This window comes from Pteropus alecto, unplaced genomic scaffold (assembly GCF_000325575.1).
Source record: "Pteropus alecto unplaced genomic scaffold, ASM32557v1 scaffold34, whole genome shotgun sequence".
NCBI classification, from domain to species: domain Eukaryota; kingdom Metazoa; phylum Chordata; class Mammalia; order Chiroptera; family Pteropodidae; genus Pteropus; species Pteropus alecto.
Window position 1 is genome coordinate 5703063 of NW_006435763.1, and position 27619 is coordinate 5730681.

Genomic DNA, 27619 nt, shown 5'->3' on the forward strand with positions numbered 1-27619 from the left:
TGCAGTTTGACGACCACTGACCTCTATGATACATTCTCCTTTAAAAAACATTTTGGAAGTCGTCTGTCTCCGAGAACTGCCACGTTCCTACCTGGCAGCCTGTGTCCTCTGTTTAAACCCCCTGCATTTCTAATGTCTCCTCAGCCCTCTGCAATAAACAAACAGCCTTGGACGTCTGTGGTTAAAGACTATGCTGGGCACAGCATGCCTCGGTCCTCCAGCACCTCTCGCTCCGGCCAAGGATCTGTGTCTGGCTGAGGTTTGCAGAGGTGGCCGCAACGTTTATTTTTCTGTGGCGGTGCGTGTGGCTTCTCTGCCATGTTGCAGTGCATCGTGACCTTGTTCCAGTACAGACGGGCAGCGAACCTGGCAGGCTGCCCAAGGTGATCAGTGGCAGTCAGCTGTCCTTCCAGCTCAGTCCCACTCCAGAGCTGAAATCTGAACTCACCTGACCCTGACATTCTGAAAGATGGAAAGTCTTGTATCCTACCCCCAGCAGAATAGAGGCTCTGGACTCAGAGAAGTAATAATAATCATGAGAGCAGCAATAATAGCTAACATTCGAGCATCATGGGGGCTAGCTCCTTGTGGCCGCCCCTCCCTGCCATTCCTCACCTCATCCCTGGTACCAGTGTCTGTACCAGCCAGGATTTTCCCAACGCTGGCAGCCCTGAATGACCGCGTACATTGCATTTGCGTTTATGACTCTCTCTTCCGCTGCCCTGCACAGTGGGACTCGCCTTGTCCACCCAAAACCCAATCGAATCGCTGGCTATAATCAGTCGTCATAAGGGGACACACACTTTGGTTCACCAAATGTTCTGCTCGTCTGCGATGTCCCGTGGCATCTGAAGACAACCAGATTTCAGAGCGTTCAAATGTAATCGAATAGACGCTACACACACGGGCACAAGGCTGGATGGCAATTTCGTTCTTCATTGACGATTCAAGTGGTGTTCTAGGATGAGGCATGGCCTCTGGATGTGGATGCTTGTCAGTTACCCGTCCCTTACAGCATCTGGAGGAAAGGCTGACATGTGAAGAGTTTGCCACTGATGGAATGCCAGATAGACCGCCTCTTAGAACGGCTTACATATGTTTAAAATGAAAAACGTGCGTCTCACAAATGTTCTGTGGGAGCGTCGAGACTTTGAGAAATGGTTCGCCGGTCCCTGCAAATGCGACGAGCATGTTTTAATTCGGCATCGTTTGTGTCAGTCGCGAAAAAGATAAATCCAATTAAAAGCGCGTGGGTTTTATCATCCGGGTGGTTCTCCAGCCTGTGGAAAGGGAAGCGCTGTCTCCTGGCGTCTCCAGCGTGATTGTGCTTCCGTTCATCTGATGTTTACCCGCTTCGTCACAAGACTCTACCGATTTGTCTCCCTTCCCCCTCTGTCCCTTGAGGACAGGGACCACGAGCACCTGACCTGTCAAAGAAACAGGAGATCAGACAGACGCTGCAAAGTCTTGGAGCTACGAAGAGCAGACCACATTTAGAAAACTTCCAGTGACTCCGAAGAGGGAGCGGGCAGGGCCAGCTCACAAACCGCCTCGCATCATCGTTCAGAGTGAGGACTTTGTCCCGCAGGTGGCGGAGGGCTTGTGGGGAGAGCCAGCAGGAAAGCGGGCGGGGGGTGTGATGGGACTTATGTTTTAGAGAGATCCCATGACTTCTTCCCAGAGGCTGGTTTAGAGTGGATTCTGAAAGCTGGTATTTTGCCCAGTTCACTTCCCCGCTGCCCCGCTGTGGCTGTCACCGTGCCTGTGGGATCCTGGAAGAAGCAGCGTCTAGCTTTTTCCATACGTTGCCCCCTGTGTCTTGGCAAGTGTGGGTCTCGCCGTAAGCTCTGACGACATATGAATCGGAGGTCACCCTTCTCTCATCTCCAGGGCTTTTGCCCTGACCTTTCTTCTCGTTCTGGAATTCTGCCCTTCCTGAGACATTTCCTGGGAGACGAGAAGACTTTAGTGAGGCCCAAGCATAACCCATCCGAGGCCCGGATCTGCTCTCTACACAAGCGAGATGGGCGAAGCCGTGAAACCTCGCCGGGTCCTACGTTATTCACGTGTAAACTCGCGCAGGTTTGCAGGGTCATCGGAAGACGGAAGAGGGAAGGGCACGTAGCACTTTGCAGGCACCAAAGGCAGATTTTTTTCTGCAGTCGCCATTCCCATGTGTTCTCATGCCCTGGGGTTCATCATTGCCACCTCCCCGCCGTTCACTGGGCGAAGACCCTGGGAAGAGCATTCCTGGTCCAGGGTATTGGACAGGCAAAGGCACAGATGGAGATGCGAGTGGCAGAGCTCTCTGCCCTCCCAGGCCAAGCCTCTGGCACAGGGTAGGCGCCATGCCGGGCACAGAAGCCACGCCCGTGAGCCCTGCCCACCAGCGCTCCACTGGGACACCTGTTAAGCATCTCAGTGAATATCTATTGAGCACTTACGATGCATCAGGTCTTGGGGGAACAGAATGGAGTTAGATCCAGTGCCTGCTCATCTCACGACTGTAGCCAGGCTCCCGAAAACTGTTGTCCAAGGTGCCTGGATAGAAAATCCCAGTGCTGTGAGCAGACAGATGGGCACCAGCTGCAGCAGCTGCCCCGGGCGCTGGAGAACCTGAGGATGGTTCTGCGCGCCCCACGCACACCTCTCGCCACTTGGCAGACAGTTCATTTGAGTCCCACAGGTTGTTGGTTGCATGGAGAAGCTGGGAGGCCCCTGCCCAGGCAGGGTCAGCCTGCCAGAGAAGCCCGCCAGCCTCTCCAGGACACTCCCCCGCTCTGTCACCTTGGCAATGTCCCCCTTCCTCCCCGCCCCTCTATCAGCCAGCTGGCTTGGTTCCGGTGCAGGGGGTGCGAACCCCAGTCATGCCCGCAATGTGAGGCAGGCTCATTCCGTGGAGTGTGTCTTTCTGAAAGCAGAGAGAGGCTAAAACGTGCCCTCTGCACGAACGGTTCCACATCTGGAAATTGAATCCTGCAGCAACCTCTCCTACGCCTAACATCTGGAAAGATAAATACGCAGGGATGCTCACGGGGGCACTAGCTATAAGGGCGGGGAGCAAACCTTCTAAACGCCCATTCCTGGGACATTGCTATACCCGCTCCACAGGCTTCTCCGCAGCCACGAAAAAGGGTGACGTCTACCGGGAAGTGCCTGTTAGGCAGGACGCGGCGTCTATCATGACATGAAAAAGCCAGGAACACACATGTTCCCACTCATGCAATAAAGAAGGGACATGAATATGACAGCATCCACTTCCTGGGTAGCCGTGAGGAACCAGTGGGTTCGTAAATGGCCCACGCGGCAGACACTCAAGGGTTAAACGTTGCCGCCATTTAATTCTGCCACTTAATTCTCTAGCTTGCGATAATCTGTGTTGTCATAAGCATAATTTTGAAAGCACAGGAAAGGGGCACGGCTGGCCTTGCCGCCGTCATGGTTTTCTGTGCCCTTCGGCTCGTCACGGAAGGGCGGAGGGTGACATTTCTCCTGTGGTCACACATGTCTCGGCGGATCGATGTGCCCAGAGTCACCAACTCGTCTCGGTTTGCTCCTCCTGCACCCTCTTCGCCTTCTCCCCACGCCGGACTTAGAGCAGAGCCCCCTGAAGCTGGAAGGGGCACGCGCCTCGCCCAGGCACCTCGTTCAAACGCAGCTTCCACTCGGCAGGTCTTGGGTGGGGCCTGAGCTAGGTCACGTCCGAGGGTGGAGGGCTGGGCTCGGCGCAGGGCAGACTCTGAATGGGGAGGCACAGGCGCGTTCTCCTGCACTTGGGATGGAGCTCATTCATTCATTCATTTATGCGCTCACTCATTCATTCATGCGCTCGCTCATTCAGTCACGCGCTGGGATGGAGCTCATTCATTCATTCACGCGCTTGCTCATTCATTCATGCGCTCGCTCATTCATTCACGCACTCGTTCATTCACGCGCTCATTCATTCATTCACGCGCTCGCTCATTCAGTCACGCGCTCGCTCATTCATTCACGCACTCGCTCATTCATTCACACGCTCACTCATTCACACGCTCACTCATTCAGTCACGCGCTCGCTCATTCATTCACGCGCTCGCTCATTCAGTCACGCACTCGCTCATTCATTCACGCGCTCGCTCATTCAGTCACGCGCTCGCTCATTCAGTCACGCGCTCGCTCATTCAGTCACGCGCTCGCTCATTCAGTCACGTGCTCACAGGTGGACTCGGTCTGGAATAAAGAGCATGAGCTTTGACACTCGGAATCAGGTTCCAGTCCCGATTTTTTCCCTTTACTGAATGGGCGACTTCTCTGAGTTGCCCTCCTAGCGGCTCACCTGTAAAAGGGGAATGAAACTCACATTTTATAGCATCTTTGCAAACACCAAATGCAATAAATAGTAGCAAGCGTTGGCCCCAGGGCCTAGGGCCTGACCGACGTTCTGTAAGCGGTCACGGAGCTTCTTTTAGTAGTCATTTATTTATTCATTTCAATCGATATTCCCATATGGCTCCAACACGTTTATTTTAATATCGACTTATTAAAAACAGACACGCTTATTAAAACAAAGATGTCCCAGCGGCTCCACAGGCTACAGCGTCGGGCCCCAGAGTCACCATCGTGAATCAGAGGAAGCAGCGTAGACGAAGAGACGCATCCTCTAATGATTTCCGGGAAAGGTCCAAGGATATTGATAAAGAGACAGACACAAGTGATGAGCTGTGGGAGCCACTTGGCAAATGACTCCGCCAGAAAGAGTGGGAAATGTGTGTGAGGGGAAGAGAGAGAGAGAGAGAGCCTGGAACGGGGTAGAATGTCGACAGATCGCAAGCTGTTAATTATCCGGGGAGAATTAAATATTGTGTAGGCAATTATCGACAGGCATCTGACAGCAACAATGGGAAAACTTGGTCCTCGGCCGAATTCTGTCTCCCCCTGGAGAGGGGCTGGGGAGAAAGTCTTTAGCGTTCAGAGCAGGCTTTTTACACAGAGGGATAGCGAGGGGGCCCCCGGGCCTCAGGGAGAGGGGCAAGGTGGGGGGCGGGGGGTGTCCATCCAACCAAACACACAGCTCTCTGCTTTGAGAATTGGCTCTACCCACAAGCCCTGGGCCTGGAATCCGAGGCCCCCTCCCCATCCGCCCTCCCTCCCCCCAAGATGTCATCTTTTGAGAGGATTTCATGTGGAAGCATCGCTAAGTAAATTCGCTAAATGCCTATTCACCCCGGTCAGATGGGGATTTGGTGAAGCGGTTAATGCGAAAATGGCCCCAGCTCGGGGCCTGAAAGGCACTTTCTGGGGTCACCAAATGGAGCTGCAGCCTCTGACCCCGGGAGGCCTGAGGCTTCGAGAGAGCGGCCGCACCCGGCCCCTCCGAGCCTCCCGCCGATGCCGCCCGCGGGCCCCTGCTTATTATTCCCGCTGCTGGGGACCCATTCAGAGGTTAACTTGTCCCCGCATTCATCAGGACGACAGTAATGAACCGATGCGGAGCGCGGCAATGGGGCTGGTAAATAGGGACCAGAATGGGCCTCGTTACAGCTTGGAGGAGCTCGCTTTCATTTTTCATAGGCCGATTGAATTAACACCTCTCCCAGCAGCTACAAGAGGCCCTCTCTGCTCGCAGGCTGCCGTAACTTGGCGTCAGGCACGCACGGGCTCTCCATCGCGACGGGCGGGTGGGCGTCGTCCACCCAGACACGCACCGTTGTGCAGACACGTGGGGCGAGCCTCTCCGTCCGCCTCCCTGGGGTTCACCTCTCTGCACACCGGCAGGGCTGAGCGGGGCTCGGCTTCCGTGCGTGTGCCAGATTTAGCTCACTGCGGACACACGAGGTGTGTCTGGACTCTGCCGCGGCTAGGATGGCTGGCTCTGACTCGGTGTTTATTTCGGTAATAGGATGGGACGTCGACAGGGCTCATTTTCACTGCAGCATCTCTTAACTGTTTTGTGCCCCCTCCGCTGGAATGATGAGTCGGTCATTGTGAGTCATCCAATTACAGAGCGGGGACTTGGCGTGACGAGTCTGCAGGGGGTTCCAGGGGAGTGAAGGGTGGGGGCGGCTCGGACCAGATGATTGTAGAGCAGCTTGTGTTTATTGTGCACCTACTGTAGGCCCTTTAAATCCACCTGGTTATCCATTCACAATACATATATGGAGAACCTACTATGCGCTGGCAGATGAGTTCAGAGGAGGCCAAATGACTTCCTCTTAGACACACACAGCTGGGTCAGGAGTGGGTCTGGGATCTGTCTCCAGACCTTTCTGCTTCTTGAGCCCCAGCAGCACCTCCTAAGGCCCCCACCTGCCCCCCCCAAAGGTCTCATCTCCTTTCTAGTCCCAGGCCTGTCCTTCCTGTCTACTGCTTTGGCGTTTCTCCCAATTCGAAACAATGCTTAACCCTTTCCTTCTCAATGAAAAGGCCTGAGCGGAGACGCCTGATGACAAAGGAGCTGTCACTTCAGCACCGTTTACCTGTTTGGGTTTCTTCGGTGGAAGAGGCGACCGCGTCTCCGGCAGATGGAGGCCCGTGTGTGTGACTGCCTTTTAAAATGCTGTCACAGCTGTATGCACAAGCCGATGAGCTGTGACTACGCTGTGAACACCGAGACCGAGGGCGATAAATTTGAGATAACAAAGCCGGGAACGGTGTCCTCCGTTCATGTCGCACTTCGTAATTTTTAAAGCTCTCTCCGTCACGTGCCCAGTGGTTATCTAGGACTTGGTATTTGTTCCCACACACATGCATTCATTCATTCATTCATTCATTCATTCCTCAGAATGCGTGTGAAGGGTCAGTTCAAACCCATCTCGCCGTGAGTGATTTATCCATCTAACAAACATCAGTGTAGCATCTACTCTGTGTCGATGATTAGCGAGTTCGAGGAGGCTCTGTCCTCATGGAACTTACATCCTAACGTAAGCAATTTCGATGCTTTCAGATGATGGTAGGATAGCGAAATAAAACAGGGGACGCGGGTGCTACTTCAGGTAGTGTGACCATAAAAGGCCTCTCTGATGAAATGACACTGGAAAAGGGACCTGGATAACAATGGCAAGCCAGCAATGGGAAGATGCAGGGCAGAATTTCCCAAGCACAGGACCTCCGTGCAAAAGCCCTGAGGTCGCTTTGTATCTGGTACTGAGCTACACGCCGATGACTTCCTGTTTGCCAAGCCCGGTGCTGGGCATCGCACGTTCCAAAACTAATAAGATACCATGCTCGCCCTCACGGAGTTCATGGTCATGGAAGCAGATAGGAGGCAAATGCACAAACGGTCCATTTTAGGCAGAGCGGTAAGCCCAGGGAAGGTGACTCATGAAAGAATATGCCTTATCAGCCCGCGGTGTGGTAAGCCCATTCTTTCATGTGACTCATGAAAGAATATGCCTTATCAGCCCGCGGGGTGTAAAAAGAGGGATCTTGTTTTCTGTGACAAATATGGGAGCCAAGACTCAACCCTCCACGGTCTCCGGAGGACCCTGACTTTCCTCTCGGCTTGTTTCCACAGGACAAATGACCAGCTGGTGGCATTTCTCTCCCGATACCGAGATATGAACTTCCTGAAGTCGCACGGCCGGGACAATGCAAGGTAGTACATCTTCCTCCTATGTGTGTGCAAAATGGAAATGAAAATATGAGCGATCATTCTGGGGTTTCCTTCTAGGCTGGTTTGGTGCAGCCGGAAAGAAGTTGAGGCTGGGAGACGGGCAAGGACGGGTGTCCTCGCCCCTTCCATGCGGGATCTGAAGTGGTCCCTCTTGTCAGCTGAGGGACAGAGATGATAGCAAATGTGCCTCATCACGTCAGAGCCTTATAAACCTTTGTCCGAGCAACTTTTGTGAGTTTCCCATCTCGTGATAGCCACCTTGGCGGTAAATGGGGCAGCTGTTGCGAATTGCCATTTTTATTGGTGGGAAGGCTGAGGCCTGGAGCGTAAGCGATGTCCCCAGATCAATCATTTGGTCAGCCAGTCATTCAACAAACATTCTCCGAGTGTCGAACCTTCACCGGGCATCCATCTAGCAGTGAACAAGACAAAATCCTCGCTCCCCTGAAGTTTACTTTCCAGTAGAAAAAGAGTCTCGTGCCAGCATGGAGTTGACTCAAGCATCCTGGCTCCGGCCCTGTGCCTTCACCACCGCCTCTCCCTTGCTGCCCACGGCGTTGGTGGGGATTCAGGGATCCCCAATCTGGACCCATGACGCCACCCTCATTAAAATGAGCAAAGCCAAATGACGTCACGGTCCAGCTTCAAGCTGAGTCTGAATCTCCGTGGCCAGTCATCAGCTAAAATGGGAGAGTCTCGAGTACCCCCTGTAGGGCAGATCACGTGACTGGCTCTGCCGTCCAGCTATAAAACACTGGTATAAACCTACCCAGGATCGTGCTGGCAGCTTAGAGCTCTTTTTCTAGCACTGACCTCAGAAAAGGCCCCAGCAGCCCACAGGATGATTTTAGCTTGTTAGCATGTGACGTTTGGCCCTTGTGTGGGTTTGGTTTGGTTTCTGTTTAATTCGGGTGTTTCACTTGGAAACGAACAGCCCCCTTTAAAAACAGCTGTACTTCCCATGAGCATCCAGATTCCGGCTCATCTCAAAAGAAAAGGCGGTCCACGAACCCCTCGCCTGAATTTTCTGCCGTTATCAGCTGGATCTTAGACAACGCCCGTGGTTCCCAGGACTCCGTGGTCCTCATTGGTCCCCCTTCCCTACCTGGTCCCGTCGGTATTTCAATCTGCGATCTCCGCTTGACGTGTTCTCGGCCACTGCTGATGGAGGTGTGGTTCTGGCTGGCTCTGTGACTCCGTCTACCCACTTATCCACAGCAGCGGAGGGACAGGGAAAAAAAAAAAAAGCAGTGGTCTTCACTTCCTGAGCTTCAGAGCAGTGACCCCAGAGTCCTGGTGCTGTGTCACTTTCCTACATTGTAACTTCGATTTCCTCCAGCTGTCTATTTATAGATGGTTCTCGTTTTACCGACGACCGACGTTCTGCCCATTCGAAAGGAGCCCGAGACTTGAAAACGCTCTGTAAATTAGCACAGGCTAGTAGAGCATCTCCTGGCCACCACGGGCGGAGAGGCCTGAGTGGGGGAGGAAGAGGTAGGGCCACGGCATGTTGCGTCCCTACTAAGTGCCCGTCCTTCTGCTTGGCCCCGTTCATGCAGAATCCAGTTCCATTCTAACAGCCACTCAGTATGAAAATAAGAATTATTATCCCCCTTTGTCAGGAAAAGACAAGGGGTCTTTGGGAACCTAAATGGTTTTCCCAAGGTCACGCGGCTAGAAAGTGCGAGGATTTGATCCCAGGTGTCTGGCCCCAAAGCCCATGGGAGTGAAGCAGAGCTGCCGAGAATCCGCGGAGGTGGCCAGTTACCAAAACCAGCCCGCGTATTCCTGTCCCCACACTTAGGCAGAGGAGGCAGGCCCTTCTTCCCCTCTAGGTCACCTTGTCACACGTGTTTCGTGCAATGTTGCATCACACGAAAGGAGTCCTCTGTCAGTTGAATGATGCGTCCGAATTCCATCCACCCAGCGATTCTGATTTCCACTTAGTATTTATTCTCTGTCCACTCTTTTCCGGCACTGTGCTAGGAACTGGGTACAGCACAGAGGTTAAAATAACAGGCTTAGAGGTGACCCCTCCTGAGTTGAAGTTCTCTACTATGTCTTCGCTGTGTTGCACTGGACAGGTGACTTAACCCCTCTGAGCCTTTTCCTTTACCTGTGCCATGGACATAATCTTCCCGACAGCCCCAATACACTCATGGGGTTGTTAGGAAGACTAAGGGAGACGCTGTCTAAAAACCATTTGACGTATAGTGAATACTCTATGACGACGGCGGTGGCGATGACGATGACGGCATTGCCATGATAAGCACAGGACGAAAATATCGCTGATGGGAGAAATAGACAGATGGCATACGGGCCAGAGCCATGCCTCTGGGTGCGTGAGCACTTCCTGTGGCGTTGATGTGCATCGGTAGTTGACAGGTGGTACCCAGATCGTACGGGACAGAGTAAAAGCTCAGGCTAAGAGTGTTGCTTAGCTTCCGAGGTCCTCTGAACAGAACAGCTCACGGGTTCCGATGCTCACGCACGAGTCCTCAGCTGGGATGCGCTCCCTGGGATGATAAGGGCGGTCGTTTAGGATTGATTTACTAGTAAAGCGAGCCGGCGTGCCATCATCCGCACTCTCCCCTCTGCGGGCTGAGATCTCGTACCTGCTGCATGAACACGCCTCACCAATGCTCGATTTGTTTTCTGGCCCATGCGTGCAGAGCTGGGCATGGCTGAGCTCCAGTGGCGGTACTGGTGGTGTATTCGAAAGGACACTTTGGGTGAGAGATGACAGAAACCCAGCTCAAACTAGCCAAAGGGATAAAGGAAGTTATCGGATAACACAACTCAAATATCAGTAGCTGATTTCAGATATGGCTGAATCGAGCAATTCAAAGGACATCATTAAGCTTCGACTCTGTTAGTGTTTTTTATTTTTTATTTTTTTTTTGGTAGTTTAATTATTTCCTATTATTCCTGGAGAAGGTTTAAGTAAAATAAACACGTCACATCAAAGAGCCAAGAAGTTTACTGGCTCTTTATATCTCTTTTTTTTTTTAAACATTGAGATATAATTGACATATGACATCACACTTGTTTCAGGCGCACGGCAGAATGATTCGATGTACGGAGAGACCGCAGAGCGATACCGCACAATAAGTCCAGTTAGCGTTCATCACTACACAGAGATATAATTTTGTGTGTGTGAGGAGAACTTCTATGATCTGCTCTCTTGGCAACGTTCAAATATACGACACAGTATCATCAACTAGAGCCTCCGTGCTGTGTAGAACACCTCAGGACCTATTTATCCCATAACCGGACGTCTGTACCTTCCGACTCCCTTCATCCATTAACCCCACTTCCGTTAGTTCTATTTTCCTTGGTGTTGGTTTAATTTTCTGGCTGCAGATGGTGACCCGTCTCAACTTACTAGCCTCATTTGACCGATAAGGGAGCCGAGACTCAGAGAGGCGAAGGAGCTTGCTTAAGCTCACGCAGTGGGGGCAGGGCCAGGACTCAGACCCCGGTGAGTGTCCCCAGAGCCCAGGCTCAGAATCCCTGCGGGGCGACACCTCTCCGTGCTCTGGACCCGCGTTCCTCCAGCGTGCTGGGCAGCTTTGAGGCGGCCACGCCGCTTCTCTGGGCTTGATTTTCTCCCTTTGAAAAAACAAGGGGGAGGAACGAAATGGTCTCCAAAGTCCCTTCTCGTTCTGATGCTCCATGCTTCTGGACCGGCCCTTGTAAAAGACGAGGCAACAGAGGCAGAGAGCTCAAAGGGCATCAAAGACAGGGAGGGACCGAAGCAAGAAACGAGACACAAAATAGGCCACGAGGTGCCTTCGTTTTTAATTTCACGTGGTTCTAAATAGCAGTGTTGACCTTCTGTCCCCATGCCCAGCCTTTAGAGCCAATTTGCACTTCCAGCTCCCACTGCGAAGAGATGGCATAAAGGCAAACCAACGTTTTAAATAGCTGCCAAATCGGTCCTGTAATTAAATGAAGGGGAGCCTAGTGTTCGCTGTTTCCCCTTGCTTTCTACCAAAAATAAAGTAACTAGATATATTGAAAGACATGCAGCCCCCATTATCATTTTCCCAGCCAGCCTCTGCAGGGCGGGCGGAAGCAGGCGCCCTCAAGTCTGCTCACAGCCTGAGTGAGCGGGTCCCCCAGGCGCTCCTGGCTGATGCTTGGGGAACATCGAAGAAGTTTCCCAAATCTTGGCAGCCCAGTCACCACTGAGTGGGCACAGGCAGTGAGATGGAAGGGAAAGATTATTCCTCTCAGCCAGAATAGGGTTTTCTCTGGGACTTTTCTCGCCTCGGCTGATCCAAGTTCTCTACCGAATTCAAGGTCACCAGGGCCCCAGAGCTTAGCCCGGGATTCCATGTGGTATAGGGAGAGAGCAAAAATCGGAATCACTTTTTAAACAAATGCAGGAAGCTAGTCCGGCCCTTCCCTTTCTTCCTAGAGTCAGCCTTTCCTAGAGCTCACTCACGATCCAGCAGTGACGTGCGAGGTCGATTATTCCAGGTAGGTCACAAATGGGCACCCTGGGAAAGGTGGGTATTGATCTTCTGTATAGCAACAAAAATGTATATCATTAGCCCATCTAGCCCATGACTTCCTGGATATTAGGCTTAGAATGAGAATAAGTTTTTTTAAAAAAAAATAATAGTCAAAGCTATTTAAAATCGGTTTTGAGAAAAATGTTAAGAAAATTCTCATATGGGTACCACATAAAGCACATAGCACGGCAGTTAAGAATCCAGGTTCTGGGATCAGATGGTAGGGCTCACGGGCTAAGCCCTCCCTAGGTGTGTGACCTTGGGTGAGTTACGTAAACCACCTGTGTGTCCGTTTTCTCAAGTGTAAAATGAAGATGATAATAAGACCAACTTCATAGAGTCGCAGGAATAAAGTGAGTGAATATATGGATAAGTCTTGGAACAGTTCATTGTGCATATTAAATTGATGATGGTGAGGAGGATGATGATGATGGCGAGGATGATGGAGAAAAACCTTGACGATGACATACAAATGATTAACATTTTAGAAACACTTTCTACCAATCATAGGAAAACAACTAGCATTTCAAGTGGAAGAAGCCTAGAGCAGAAGGGAGCTAAGACAGGTGCCAGCCGCCAGGCCGAGAGTGACATAGCCAGTTCCTTCCTGTCCCCAGGTCTAGACCCCCTGGTAGAGGCAGCCCTCCCTCCCTGGGCACCAGAACGGCCCAGCTGCTTTGGCAGCTTCTTGTCTCTGACACTGAACTAATCTGCAGACCCAAACCTCCCTTGATGTCTAAACAGGCAGCTATTCAGCCAAAAGTTGGCACATCCGTCGAGAACCTGGCCAGGAACCTCCTCCAAACAAATCTGCTTTCAGGAAGCCCTTCGGTGCCAACTTGCTTATCAAGAGATGGGCTCTCTCCCCAGCTGACTTGTAGCACCGTGATTGATGGGAGGAGATAATTAATATCTCATCTCCAACGGGGAAAGCATATTGCCGTTCCCTTTAGCTTTCCTTAAACGTAAGCAAGGAGTTGATCACTGTTTGCATGTTCACTTTATCTAATTCAATCGTGTGAAAGGAACAGTCAGCATCGCACAAGCGCCCACACTGGGCTGTGCACACGTACCCTTTCTCGGCCTCAGCATGGGTTTTGAGGTCAAAACTTTTTTTTAAAACGATACACGTTGAAGTTAGAGAAAAGACCAGAAGGAAACTATGCTCACGGCATCATCTCTGAGAAGGAGAGTAGGGTTTTTATTTTCTTCTTCGGTTTCTTTTTATGTTCCAAGCCTTCTAGGAAGCACGTGCATTCCTTTCGTAATCAGAAGAAAAGGCAATAAAGATTGTCTTTAAAAATACGTGAAAGGTGGAAAATCGATTAGCCCTCAACAGACCTTGGGACGCTTGGAGGTACAAGCCTCTTCGGACCCTGAGGGGGCCACGCTGGAGCTCTCCGCATTCCCGGATTCGGGGCCCAGACCCTGCATTTCCTCCTAGACTTGTTTTTCTCCCGTCCCTGAATGTCAAGCCCAAGTCAGCTTTCTCCACACAGGGCGTGTGACGATAGTGACACGTGGAGGGTCCACTGCGTGCCGGGGACTGTGTCCTCGATGCCTCGCAGAAATTGATTCTTTCACTTCTTACGACAGTGCCATGACGGGCGTCGTTATCACGCCCGTTTTCCAGACACGTAGTGTAGGGGACACCTACACTAGAGAGATTGAACAACACACGCTCGGGTCGAGGCAGAGAGTTGGGGGGCACAGACGGGGCCCGGGGGTCTGGTTCCAGCGTCTACGCTCCTCACCGCTTTGCCGTTATGTTCCTTGTGGCGTTTCCTGCCTCGTCCAGGCCACGTGTGCGTATGGATGACACGTGCCTCTCTCCGTCCCGTCCCAGTCTGCCTGCCCTGAGGCTGGCCTGCTTCCGAGTGAGGGTGTCAAGCTGAGCGTTTTCCTGAGGTCTTTTTGTGCATCCGGGCTCTTGCACACCCTGTGTCTTATAAAGCTGATAAAGCTCTTCCCCGTGACTCTTCGGAGGATTGATTCTTTCTCATCCTTCTCTCGAGCTTAAACGCCACCACCTCCTCCCTCGGCAAAGCCTTCCCCAGCACTCTTCACCGACGAAGTCGCTGTCTCTTTATTTTCTCTCATCGCACTCTGAGTTTCTCTGGATAGCACTTATCACAAACGACTAATTGCATATTAATGTGTTTGGTAGCTCTTTACGCCTACTTATTTATTTATTAGAGCATATTATAACCGTTATGGCTAAAAGGATGGGATTCAGAGCCTGACAATTAAGATTCGAATGCCACCCTTGCCACGAACCAGCCACGTGACCTTGGGAAATTTCCTTAACCTCCCCGGGTCTCTCACACTACATTTGGATGGAAAATGGATCCTCATAGGGTTGTGGCGAAGGCGAACTGAGAGCGTATGTGTTAAGAGCGAGGAACAGGGCCTAGAAGGTAGCAAGTGATCGGTAACTGGTATATGTTATTATTTTGTTGTTGTTGTTGTTGCTGCTACTGTTTCGTCTCTCCCTAGAAGGCAAACCATGATTCCCAACCATAATCTCAGCACACAGACCTGGAGTATTCCAGGTGCTCCCTAGAGCTGCTTAATAAGGAAGAGTCCCCAAGCCCCGCTTGCTCTTCCAGCTACTGCAGTGTAGACATGACAGCTGAGTCCAGCCCAAGTCAGAAAGGGGCACATCCCGCCCTGGGCCTGAGACAAACGGCCAGCAGGGATGCCGCGGAACTGCCAAACTCAGGACATGGCGAACTGAATCCTCGCTGAGTCACGGCACGGAAAGACGGGAGGGTTTTGTATTCGTGCTGCTCGGACAGAATTAGAAGGACGCCCGTGACACGTGTCACCTGTACCACCATGACCGTGGGTATCGCTCCACTAAAATAATAGCAGGCGATGGGTTTCACCGTTGGCGCTCTGGGCTTCTGTCCTTGGTACTGAAATAGTGTTGCTTCTCAGGGCACAGAGGCTTTCTCCTTCGCCCTGGAGGTGCCCTGCACACAGATACCTGTCCACCCAGTCACAGGGGAGAGGAGAGGACAGAGAGACGTTTCCGTTTTCTAGCCTGATAAAGGAAAACGTCGAGCACCCTGGCGAACACTTAGGGAGCACTTACCAGGCGCCAAGCACTTCGCCAAGCCCTCTTCACACATCATCGCATGTCGACCTTCACTCCAACTCCGTGAGGCAGCTGTTTTTAGGGTCGCCGTTTTTCACATTAGGAACCGAGCTATCATACATTCAGGTGGCCCAAGGTTAATGCAGACCCAAGACTTGAGTCAGGCTGTCTGGCTCCAGAGCCCAGAGCCCACGGCTGTCACGTGTGGTGAGCCCGTTCACATAGCTGGCTGACTTCCTACACTGTGGTTTTCACGCTCTGTTCCGTGACTTTAGTTGTTAACTAAAATGCTGAGGTTGGACTTATGCCGAAGGAGTCATCTGGGTTCAGTGACAGGTCACTGGACAGGAAAAGAGAAGACAGGGACTTTTTTTTTTTTTTTAGGCTACGTGACTTTGGATGGCTTTGGATCATCAGACGTCCCTCTGGGCCTCAGTATGAGTGTGTGTGTGTTAATCTGTAGAATTAGTTATATTAGCTCATTGCTAACGTTCCTTCCTGCTCAAATACGCTGTGAAATCTGAGAGGCACAGCTCTTCCTTTTAGAACTCATTACAGGACAAGACGGTTCTGGAATAATTTCACACTCGATGACTTGGATGGCTTTGGATCATCAGACGTCCCTCTGGGCCTCAGTATGAGTGTGTGTGTGTTAATCTGTAGAATTAGTTATATTAGCTCATTGCTAACGTTCCTTCCTGCTCAAATACGCTGTGAAATCTGAGAGGCACAGCTCTTCCTTTTAGAACTCATTACAGGACAAGACGGTTCTGGAATAATTTCACACTCGATGACTGTGCCGAGATCGTAGACACGAAATTAACTGAATCGAGAGACGTCTTCCCTGCCGGCCTTCTCTGAGATGGTTTCCGGAGGCTGCAGATGCTTTCTTAATGGAGTTCTTCCCCCAGAGGCGAGGTGCAGGAACTTCTCCCCACCTCCCACCTGTTTGCTTCTGATGCTCAGCTGAGTGGACTTGGTCCCTGTGACATCCCCATGGAGTCCCGTTTAGCTATGACTTTGTTCCATATTGTGCAAGCAGAGAAGTTTCAGGAAGGCAAACTGCCCATCCCTGAAAGGTACATACCAGGAGGCAAAGCCACATGCAGGTGACTCCACGTTTGCCCTTGGCTGACGACAGGAGTCCTCGCGAGGTCTCGTAAGACGAGCAGCGAGGCTTTGTGCCCCTGTCTTTTCTGCACAGTGCCTTCCCGAGGCAGCAGACGTTCTCAGATCCTTCATTTGGGTCCTTTGAGAGGGGCCTGGCAAATCGGAACAGATGAACCATGGCAGAGTAGGTGAGCGCTTGCACTGGATTCATCCAGACCTGGTTTCAAGTTCAGGACTGCTAGCTGTATGACTTTGGGAAATTCACTTAAACTTCCTGTGATTCATGTCCTTCAGCTGTCAAATATGTGGTAGAAGAATTGGATACCTGGTTTAACTAACAGCTGCTACTTCCTGATTGCCTGACGGGCATAGCTGTTACCCTTCCCTTAATTTATTCACTCAGTAAATATTCACTGAGCACCAGCTGTACGCTAGGCACTGTTGTAGACATCGAGGTTGCAGCGGGGGACAAAAATAGACAAAAATCTCAGACCCCCTGGGCCTTACACCTAGTAAGGAGAAACAAGTAACTTGTAAATAAGTGACTTGTGTACGTTATCAACATTTTTTAATTTCTTGGAAAAAAATAAAGGGTGAAAGCATGATCAGGGATGTGAGGGTTTGGGGACAGACGTTGTCACTCCGTAAGGAGGAGCTGATGGTCACGTCGGTCCATTGCTGGAGGGAACTGTGCTTACCAAACCCTACGCGAGGACCTCCATCACATTTTCAAAGCCGACTCGGGAGGCGTCAGGACAGGTGTCATGGGGCTCGCCCGACGGACGAACGAGCCATGCACCCTTTACTGGCATGGCAGCATTTGGGAAAATATACACCCAAGTGTGTACCGACTTACCTTGATTTCCAGCCTTTACCTTTTCAAGTCATAGCAAATGCACAGGGCAGGACAAAGAGCAAAGCGCTCCCCAAGTGGCTCATTTCTTTCACCTACTAGATGCTCAGACTCGGGGCCTCTGCCAGCTTCTCCCAATCCAGACCCATTTCCCGGTAGCCCCTCTCCACCCAGGAATTTTCCTGAGACCTTGGGAATCAGTCATCTCTATTTTTATTCATAATTAACCAAAGCATGTATTAGCAGCTTATCAGTTTTGGAATGCAGTAAATACAGCAACCAATCTCCCAACCCCATGAATATTTCATTTTAGAGATTACTGCATAAATATTGTATTTGAGTATTATGGTCTGGGACAGCACATTAAAATTGCAAGACAGTGCTGTGATCCCATATAATGGAACATGAAATTAAAACACCGAACCACGGAAAGAAAAATCTTGCAAGTCCTCACACCTGTATTTCTTTTCTTTCTATCTTTTGGTTAGTCTTGGTTGCCATGTAAGTTTTGGTATAAATTATCTAAAGCTTAGAGCGTTAAGCACGGTTAAATGCGCCGACTAGACATTTCTGTATAATTAGCACCAGCCAGAGTCGAGGTAGGATTTTATTTCCCTAAACTCAGGGCTTCATTCAGTGAGCCAGTTAGAGCTGAGTTTTGTGTCTTTGGGGTCATCCGGTGAGGATCATGAAAAACCTTCACCGCGTTCCTCCCCACGAAGAAATCCCTAACCCCTTCGGCCACGCGAGGCCAAGCTTGGGTTTCGCATGTGGAAAAAAATGTATTCGAGGAAGAACGAGACCAGGGACGTCGGACACCTGGATCTCCCGGTTGGCTTCTGTCCTCGCGTGTGTCCTCTGTGTGTCCTCGGGAAAGCCGTCCGCCTGCCGTAGGCTCCCGCGTAACGCCCACGCCCATGCTCCTGTGCGGCCGCCCCTGTCACACAACGATGTGGACCGAGAGTTGAAGTTTAGTGACCAGCAAAGTAAAACCGAGATGTGGCTCCCAGAAAAACGAGGGCTGGATGCTGGGTGGACGGGAAGAAGGGATGAAGCACCAATATTTGCTACAAAGCGGATGAGCCTTGGACACACGCTAGGTGGGAAACGCCAGGCATCTGCAAAATAGAAAGTGCGGTTCTGCCCGGCCTGCCTTGCAAAATCCACAATATAGGTACTGTAGAGCAGGAGTTTTCCATCTGGGGTTCGTGGACGGAATCCAGGGAGCCCGTGACTTCGAACGGAAAGAAAACGATCTTTATTTTTCATGAACTCTAACTGCAATCTAGCTAAATGTCGGGAACAAACCACAGTAGAATAAGCAGGAACTGCTAGGAATCAACAGATTTTCCGTCTTGTTGTAGTCAATGCCCATACCTCTAAATACCATTTCTGTTCACCGCTCCTTCCCAATTACAGTGGTTTTAGACCGGCCATTTCGTAATCCTGTTTTTAATGTGTGAATCGAAAGCACGTGAATGACCATTTGATAATTTGGGATTTTAAAAAATATTTTCTAACCCTATATATTTTGATTTAAGAGCATTATTCTGAGATGAAGTTCCACAGGCTATGTTCCCCAAGCAGCTACAGTGTCCATGGCATGACAGGTGATTTTGAAGTCCCCTAAACAGGAAGGAGAGGCAGCAGATGGCCACTGCCACCTAATTGTGCAGTGGGAAGCACTCCAAGATTCAGGGTCCTCATCTGTAAAATGGGTGTAATAATAGTACCTACCCCTGAGGGATAGAAGGACCTGCCTCATTTGTGAAGACAAAGTGACCAACTGTTCACAAAGCCCCTGGCTCAGTGCCTGTCGTACAGTAAGTGCTCAACAGATGCGTTTATTGCCATGATTGGGCCATCTCACCGGGCTCCGGGTGGAGCACCCTCTCTCTGGTCACCTTTAGGCTGAGGGCTTCTCTGTCTCTTTCAGGTTCATCCGGAAACAAGGCCTGGACCGGCTCTTCCTGGAGTGTGACGCCCACATGTGGCGCCTGGGGGACAGGCGGATCCCAGAGGGCATCGCCGTGGATGGCGGCTCGGATAAAAAAATTGTGGAGTATGTGACATTCTCCACGGACGACCTGGTGACCAAAATGAAGCAATTCTATTCCTATACCCTGCTTCCTGCCGAGGTGAGTGTCCAGGACAAAAAATCCTGAGAGGTCGGATGGGGGGCTGGCTCTAGCCTTTGGAGCAAAGCGGATGTTGACTTTTTACTGAATTTTTGGCAAAGGGATGCTGAGTTCAGTACATAGCCTTCCAAACACCTAGATGAAGATGGAGGACTACATCCAGTACAAGGGACCTTGCTGTCATAGTAGGACCCATGGTCTCCTCCAGTCTCTGGAGGCGTATGGAGTAGATGCCACCAGCAGTCCACAGTGTCTCTGTGCAAGGTAGAAGAGGCAGCTCTTCCCCAAGACACTTGGCTCCTGTTGGTCACAAAATCATCACGATACATTGATTTTGTTAGAATAAGACATTTATTGTCATTTCCTAGAAAACCACTGTAAAAAAAAAAATGCAAACCTCTGATATCTACAATGTCGGCGGCACAGTTGTGTAGTGCGAAACCCACACAGCTGTATATCCTGGCCCTTTGAAGACGCAGCTGCATCAACTTTTGACAGATCCTCTGCGGTCATCGATCCTGAAATAACGACTTTCTCGACACCAAGAATCCCTTTTCTAAGTTCGAATATCGTTCTGTCATTTCCTGACAGACGGACAATAGCGTTGGCCTCATCGGTCACATCAGAAATTGCAGTGATCCCAAAGACAGCCAGCCAGGGCTTCTGCTGGACCTGCACTAGTCCCCTGCTCCGACAGCCATCACGGCTAGATGCTTGGGACTCAGCCTTTCCTTTCGGCTTTGAAAAGTATTTGAAAAGCTCTAGGGAGCCTTTCACCACATTTCAGGCCTCAGGGTAGGAAGCTAGCTTTGTTTAGGCTGCAAAGTACAATAGGCAAGGTGGCTTATAAACAACAGAAATTTACTTCTCACAGTTCTGAGGCCGGATGTTCAATATCGGGGTGGCCGCATGGTCGAGCGAGGGCCCTCTTCTAGGTCGCCACCTGTCTACTGAAAGTTCTCACTCTGTCCTCACATAGCCCAAGGGGTTAGGGATCTTTCTGAGGTCTCTTTTCAAAGGGCACTAATCCCCACATATGAGGGCCCTACCTTCAACTCCTAATGACCTCCCAAAGCCCTCGCCTCCTAACACTGTGACATTGGGGTTGGGATTTCAACCTGCGAAGCTTGGGGAGACACGAACACTCCATTTCGGAAGCCCCACTGCATAGACGGAGATGGGTGGGGGCCCAGGGCTGAAGTGTGGCGTCTGACATGCCAGCAGCCTCCTTATCAGACCTGAGAGATTGTAGATGCAGCGCCCAGTTCACTTGCATCCTAATTTCTGACTTCACAAAACTCCAGAGCTGCTTCTGTTTCTTTTGGGCCCGTGACACCTCCCGTGAACGGTCCATCATTTCTTCCTGGCTGTGCCCTCCAGACCACTCAGGTGCTGTGCTTCTAGACCAGACAAGACAGTGCATCTCATTTGATGGTTTCCATGTCCCCCACCAGCATCTGGGGCAGTGCCAAGATCTGGGAGGGGTGACGGGCTTGTCATCACTGGGCCAGGTTTTGCTATTCTGCACACATGTTAAGTAATCAGCTTTTAATCCTATTTCAGCGAAAATCACCTTTTCTCTCAATTCTGATAACCTCCTCATCCATTATCTTGAAGGAAATTTCTGTATCATTATGAAAGGACACAGTTCAATCGGTAATTGGGTACTTTTCCCCACCGCTTGATGGAGAATATGCTTCTCTGTGGGCTTGTAGGCAATTCACGCTTAAAGTCCAGGTTCGTGGACATGTCATTTAGCATCACAGGAAGGTCTGCTGTGGGCGGTGGGCGGAGCCTCATTTTGCCCACCCGCCCATTGAGAAGAGGCTATTTGGGGCTTTGGTTGTTTTCATCCAGATGCCCATCCTGACGCTGGCTCTCTCTGTCTCACCCCTCCCCTGGCACACACAGGCACACTGCACTGCAGGACCCTGACAGATGTGCCTCCCCCACACCAGCATCTCTGCCTTGTCCTCCCTCCTCCCAGACTCCCTCCAGGGGACCAATTCAGAAGAAGTCTGAAGGCTGTGCCATAAATTTATAGCAGGCACACACGTATTCCCCAGCAGTTTCTCACAGAGAGCAGGGGGAAATGTACCTTCCTGGATCTGGAGTGGTTACACAACAGAGTCCGAAAAGAAGTCGGTCTCAGTCTGTGTGTGTGTGTGTCTGTCTGTCTGTCTGTCTTTCAGCAACTCCAGGCATATCTCTTCTCTCCGGTCTCTCTTTTCACTCTTAACATTGCCTCTTTCTCAGATACTTGGGAGAGGCTGGCCAGGAGTCTTAGGATTAGAGGAAGATGCTAGTGCTCCGTTCAGCACCATGGACAGCAAGCAGCAGTGCCTTACGCCTCCCTGTGCTATAAGGATGCTACTCCAGTGGCTAAGGCAGGAGGGCAATTGGGATGCCTTCCAGCCCCGGAGCCCGATGCATCCCTAAATCTGGCCCCGCTTACCCAGGGGTGAAATTCCAGAGCATCAGTCTTTGTTCTCGAGACACGTCAGAGCAAAATCCCTTTGGTTTCTGACCTGGCTATTTGCAAAGCAAGAGCCTTTTAACCCAAGGTTTTCTGGAAAATTGTCCCCACTTATTTTTGTCTTTTTTCCTCCTCTGGTCCCCATGTGTTGACATACTTTGAGGGACTTTTCCTCTCCGCTGAGCAGACAGAAGATGTCCTGGGTGATAAGGGATGTCTTGAAATCGGATTCTAGACTACTGGAGGAAGACAATTAGATAAACACTCAGAACGTTAGACTTCTGAGCAGGATTAAGCCGCTCTGGACAAAACATCCAGTGTTCCCTGATGAGACCGGACTGGCACTGACCCCATCTACAGAGAGAACAGATGCCCCTCCAAGAGAGCCTCTCCACAGTCGGGTGGTCTAGGGCAGGACCCCACCGCGGCCCATTCAAGCGAGGCTGGCACAGGTCTCAGGTCGGCCGCTCTCTCTCTTACAGTCCTTTTTCCACACGGTGCTGGAGAACAGCCCCCACTGTGACACCATGGTGGACAACAACCTGCGCATCACCAACTGGAACCGCAAGCTGGGCTGCAAGTGCCAGTACAAGCACATCGTGGACTGGTGCGGCTGCTCCCCCAACGACTTCAAGCCACAGGACTTCCATCGCTTCCAGGTGAGCCCACCGTGCCCCGCCCACCCCACACCCCACCCCCAAAACCGCACCTTCCCTGCCAGCCTCTGCCGGCATCCAGGGCCAGGCCTGTTGGTCATCCCATCCCACAGTGTTCAGCCCTGGCTGTTGATAATGGTAATGACAATGCCAACCGTAGCCAGACGGATGTTTAGCAGCATCCCCAGCCTCTGCCTACCGGGTCTAGGAGCACACTGCAGTCCTGACAACAGAAATGTCTTCACACATCGCCGAATGTCCACGGGGGCAAACTCACTCCCGATGGAGAACCGCTGGCCTCCAGTGAGGTCCAGGAATTTTTCTTTTGAATATTACACTTGGGGAAATTCTGACAAGCAGCCAGATTTAAAAAACCAACTCATTTGTGAACTTTAAGGAGTAACAAGAGGCAGAAATGCCGTCACCTTCACAGAGATCTCTGCACCGCCTGGTAATTTACGGTTCTAGGGAAAGCAGAGGCAGGAGGGTGATAGATACTCCATCTGCTTCCCACGAGCCCCGAGGGGGCCTTGGCGCCCAGACCTCTCCAGGGTGGCAACCTCTTTCCATCCCATGTGGGCGCTCCTCCTACTGCCTTCATACCAGCACCCTGAGCACCTTCCTCCTCCCCCCCTGCCCCTCACCATGCCCCCACCCAGCTGCAGAGACCATAAACAGAAGGCTGCAAAATAGTTAAACGTATCACTCTAGGTCACTAGAGCCATCACGTGGAGGCAGTATGCTGCTTTCAAACTGCTAGTTCAGAGGGAGGGCAGAGACAACAGTGCCTGGCCAATAACCCAGTGTGAGGTGCCCCTGCTGACTCACTCTGGCCTGTAATCGAGCCACCTACAGGTGGACACTGGCTGCCGCATGGAGCTTGGTCTCTTAGCCTGGCTCCTCAGTGTGGCCCACAGGCCAGCAGCGTCAGCATCACCAGGGAGGGCATTAGAAGTGTAGAATCTGACCTGGACCTGCCGAGTCAGAATCGGCATGTGAGCACCATCCCTAGGTGACTGGGAGCCCGTCTGAGAAGGACAGGGGTAGGACTCTGCTTTGTCCCAGGCTGCACCAGCCCCGCTATGGGCACTGGCTTCACCGGGGTAGACGTCATCTCCATGGTGCAGGTGGGGAGACTGAGGCACAGGCAGGGTTTACTCACCCATGGTCACACAGTTAGTAGAATGGGAGGACTGGAGGTCCCGCGCAGGTGTTTCCAGTTCCAGCCCTGGGCTTTCTGCATCAGACCCCACCAGCATCCTGGTTTCATGTCTACACAGATGCAGAATCCACAGCCAGTTTCATCCTGTCTCTTATAATCCCTCGAGGTTCCCACGACATCTTTCGCCTCCGAAGCAGTTGCTGCAATGAGTAATTTTTTTTTTTTTCAGACCCGTTTTTGGTGGCAGATTGAGAGCCACTCAGGGACCTCCTCAAGCCCATGTTAATTTAGGCATAAACGTGGGTGATATTTTCGCTCCATTGTCCGTGCAGAAAAGATCTGCTGAGCAGAAAGAGGGTTGCAGGGGGAATATACGACCTATTCCAAGGAACAAAAAAAAGAAAGAAAGAATTCCCACTTTTGTAGAGGACCCGTCGTGGCCTTTGTTGCAAAGGACCTCATCATTTAGAGCATGTGGCCATGGTGGTTGCTGGGGACTCTGCCCTCTCAGGCTGCTTGTGCTGGCAGATTTCTATGCCAGCCCCAGCATCCTGGGGACAGCGTGGTCTCGGATAAAGACTGGCGAACACAGAGACGGCGTCATGTGCTCACGGCTCTTTCTTTCACAGTAAGCAAAGATCAAGAATATCCCCCAACATTTAGAATCAAGAAACTGCTTCCTGTAAGAAACGCGGGGTTCTCATTCAAAGAACTCCAAGAAAGAGAATGATAAATACCGAAACGTGCCTTTTTAGGAGATCCAGCTATGATTACAGAATCGCGGACCAGGAAAGGAGGCGACTTTGCCCCTAAGTCCAGTTCTCTGCCCCCCGAAAAACGAAGCCTTAGAAGCCCCCGGTAGCAGGCTTAAGGAGGGTGGAGATCATAGTCACATGATGACAGCGTCTGACGCCGTTGGCAGACCCTACGCTACGTGTCCACGTCATCGTACCCATTTTAAGGATGAGGAAGCCGAGGCCCTGGGTGACCTGCCCACAGCTAAAAACAGCAGAGTGCGGATTTGAACCTAGGTAGCCTGTCTTTTCAGTGCCACTGGAAGGGGACTGAGCTGACCCCTGCGCCACGGCGGCGGGCGTCCCAAGGATTCACGAAGCAGAGAGGTGGCGGGATGTTCAGAATAATACAAAGGGTGTTCGATTGTTTTTGTTTTAATCGGGGGCTTCCAGTTCGCTCAGTGAGCAGCTCGATCCTAGGGCTGTGCAGTCGAACGACCTGGGGTTTGAGGGGCACCGGAGCCGCGTCTGAATTTTACAGCCGCGTGGGTTTGCACCTCTCGCGTCCCCTCTCTGAGCTCTGTTTCCTCATCTGGAAAATGGGAATCCTAACACCTGCTTTGCAGAGCGATCGGGAGGATGAGCGGTAACGACATAAACGCAGAGCCTCGTGCTCATCAATCCACTGTAGCCAAAACCGCGCAGGCCCCAACTCAAGGCAATAAGAACACTAGACCCTGACTCCTCCAGGGAGGGGCCTGTGTTCGAGGTGTTCCTTTAGCCTTGGACCAGGGGTCAGCAAACTACGGCCCCGGGGCCGGTTCCGGCCCACTGCCTGCTTTTGTCGATGCAGGTGTTTCTGGGACCCAGCCACACCGTTCATTTACTGTTTTGTCCACGGCTGCTTCCCCGTTTCAGCAGCAGAGCTGAGCCGTTGCAAAGTTGGAGATGTTCATGATCTGGGCCTTGCCTGAAAAGGTTGGCTGATCCCAGCTTACGGTATAAGACCTAGCGGATAACGGGCGCTCAGTATTTTGTTTATTTATTCCGGGTCCCTGGACCTTAACCCTGGCGCTGCCATTACCTTGCTGTGTGACCTTAGATGAATCCCTCTCTGGGCCTCAGTCTCCCCGAAAACTTGGCTTACATAAATGGTCCTCAAATACTGCATCGTAACCACCAGGAAAGCTTTTCTGGGTCAATTCCCAGACCTCGTCCCCAGAGATGCTGACTCTGCCGCAGAGCCCAGGAGGCGGTAGGGAGTGGTGGGGTCTGTGGCGAGCTGAGGAGCCCATACCCTGGTTAGGGACAACTACTGTTCAGCTTTAACCAGTCCCTACCCTGTAGGAACATGGCTCCAGGTGGCCGAATCTATTTCTGTTTACAGGGAAGCCAAAAAGTGTTTCTGTGAACTCTTCTGCCTTGTAAATGTTGCCAGCTAATTCAATTTGAAAACACTCTGCTGGACAATTAAAATATATCCGCAGGCTGTATTTGCCCTAGACCTCCAGTTAAACAATTTCTGAGATCCATCCCAGCTATAAACATCCAGGATGTTGATTTATTTAACACACATGTAAATGATGCTTATCACGGGCCCATCACCGCCCCCAAACGCTTTACAAACATTAATTCATTCCTTCCGAAAGCCCTGACTCTCATCTCTATTTTGCAGAGGGAGGAACTCAGAACAGAGAGGTTAATAAGTGTCGGCACTGGGATCTGGATGCAGGCAGGCTGACGGCAGAGCCGTGCCCCCAGCCCCCCACCCCCGCCCCCACCCCAACCCCACCCCGCAGGCTGACACCTGACCTTTGTCTCCCGTGAGCACAGCAGACGGCCCGGCCCACCTTCTTCGCCCGCAAGTTCGAGGCCGTGGTCAACCAGGAGGTCATCGCGCAGCTGGACTATTACCTGTACGGGAACTACCCGGCGGGGACCCCGGGCCTCCGCTCCTACTGGGAGAACGTCTACGACGAGCCGGATGGCACCCACAGCCTGAGCGACGTGACGCTCACCTTGTACCACTCCTTTGCCCGCCTGGGCCTGCGTCGGGCAGAGGCGTCGCTGCACGCAGAGGATGACAACAGCTGCCGGTGAGCCCAGGGGAGCCCAGGGGCGCCAAAAAAGAGCGGTGGGGGAGGGGCGGGGGCAGGGCCAGGGAGGAGGGCGCGACAGAGGGACCAGGGACCGGCCTCTGCTTCAGGGGCGGTGGCCCCACACCGGGCTTCTCGCCTCTTTTCCTAAAAAGCATCTGCATGACCACCCCAGCGTTCAGAGCCCTTCCGGTCTAAGCCGTCATTGCACTTGAACCTTTTCCGACGCCTGGGTCTGAGAGTCACCCCGTTATTTCTTTTCAATGGGCTCATTCTTTACGCTAAGTCTATGTGTTGTAGGAGGAAGCTCTATGTCACCCTGTTACGTAGTCATGTTTGTCTTAAATGGAAGGTAACTGTGAACATACAGAACTGGTTTTTGTTTTTTTTCACTTTTTATTATGGAAAATGTCAAATATATCCGAAACGGAGAGGAAAGTGTAGCCCCCCCGCATGCTGGCATCACCCAGCCCCAGCAGTGACCGGCCCCAGGCCGACCTGTTTGACCGAGGGCAGTTTGACCGAGGCACGTCCCAGATGGCACATCGCCTCAGCCATAAATACTTGAATATCTACCTCTGAAAAGTCAAGAGCCTTTTTTCAAAATTCTTGTACTTGATTAAATTTCTCGGTTAATAAAATTACATAGGTTTCAAGGGTACAATTCAATAACACATCGTCTGCATACCGCGTCATGTGTCGCCACCCAAAGTCAAGTCTTCCGCAGCCATGCGTTTGACCCCTTTGCCCTTGTCTGCCTTCCCCCGCCCCACCTGCCCCACCTGGTAACCACCATACTGCTCCCTATGAGATTTCGTTGGTCTCGTTTGGTGCTTGATTCAGTTTTACATCCCACATGTGAGTGAAATCGTGGTTCTCGACTTTTTCCAACTGACTTCTTTTGCTTAGCATAGTCTCAAGATCCATCCACATCACCAATGGCAGCATTTCGTCTTTTTTATGGCTGAGTAATATTCCACTGCATCTATGTACCGCATCTTCTTTATCCAATCATCTATCGAAGGACACTTCGCTTGTTTCTATGAAAGACCCCTTTGGAAAACATGACCGTACTGCTCGCACCACACCTAGAATATAACCGAGAACGGCGTTAAAATGCAGAACTGGGATTTAAAACGTTTAGGTACCCCTTAGGACCCTCTCGCTGGCCACTAGCCAGTAT

General features: G+C 51.5%; 1 protein-coding gene across 1 annotated transcript in view; it reads left to right on the top strand.

Moving 5' to 3' along the window:
- Positions 1–27619, top strand: part of XYLT1 (xylosyltransferase 1) — a 158084-nt gene that overhangs the window by 113921 nt on the left and 16544 nt on the right. Inside the window, 4 exon segments of the mRNA XM_025046101.1 lie at positions 7493–7573; positions 19111–19312; positions 22271–22447; positions 26174–26436. Coding sequence (XP_024901869.1) covers positions 7493–7573; positions 19111–19312; positions 22271–22447; positions 26174–26436 — 723 coding nt within the window.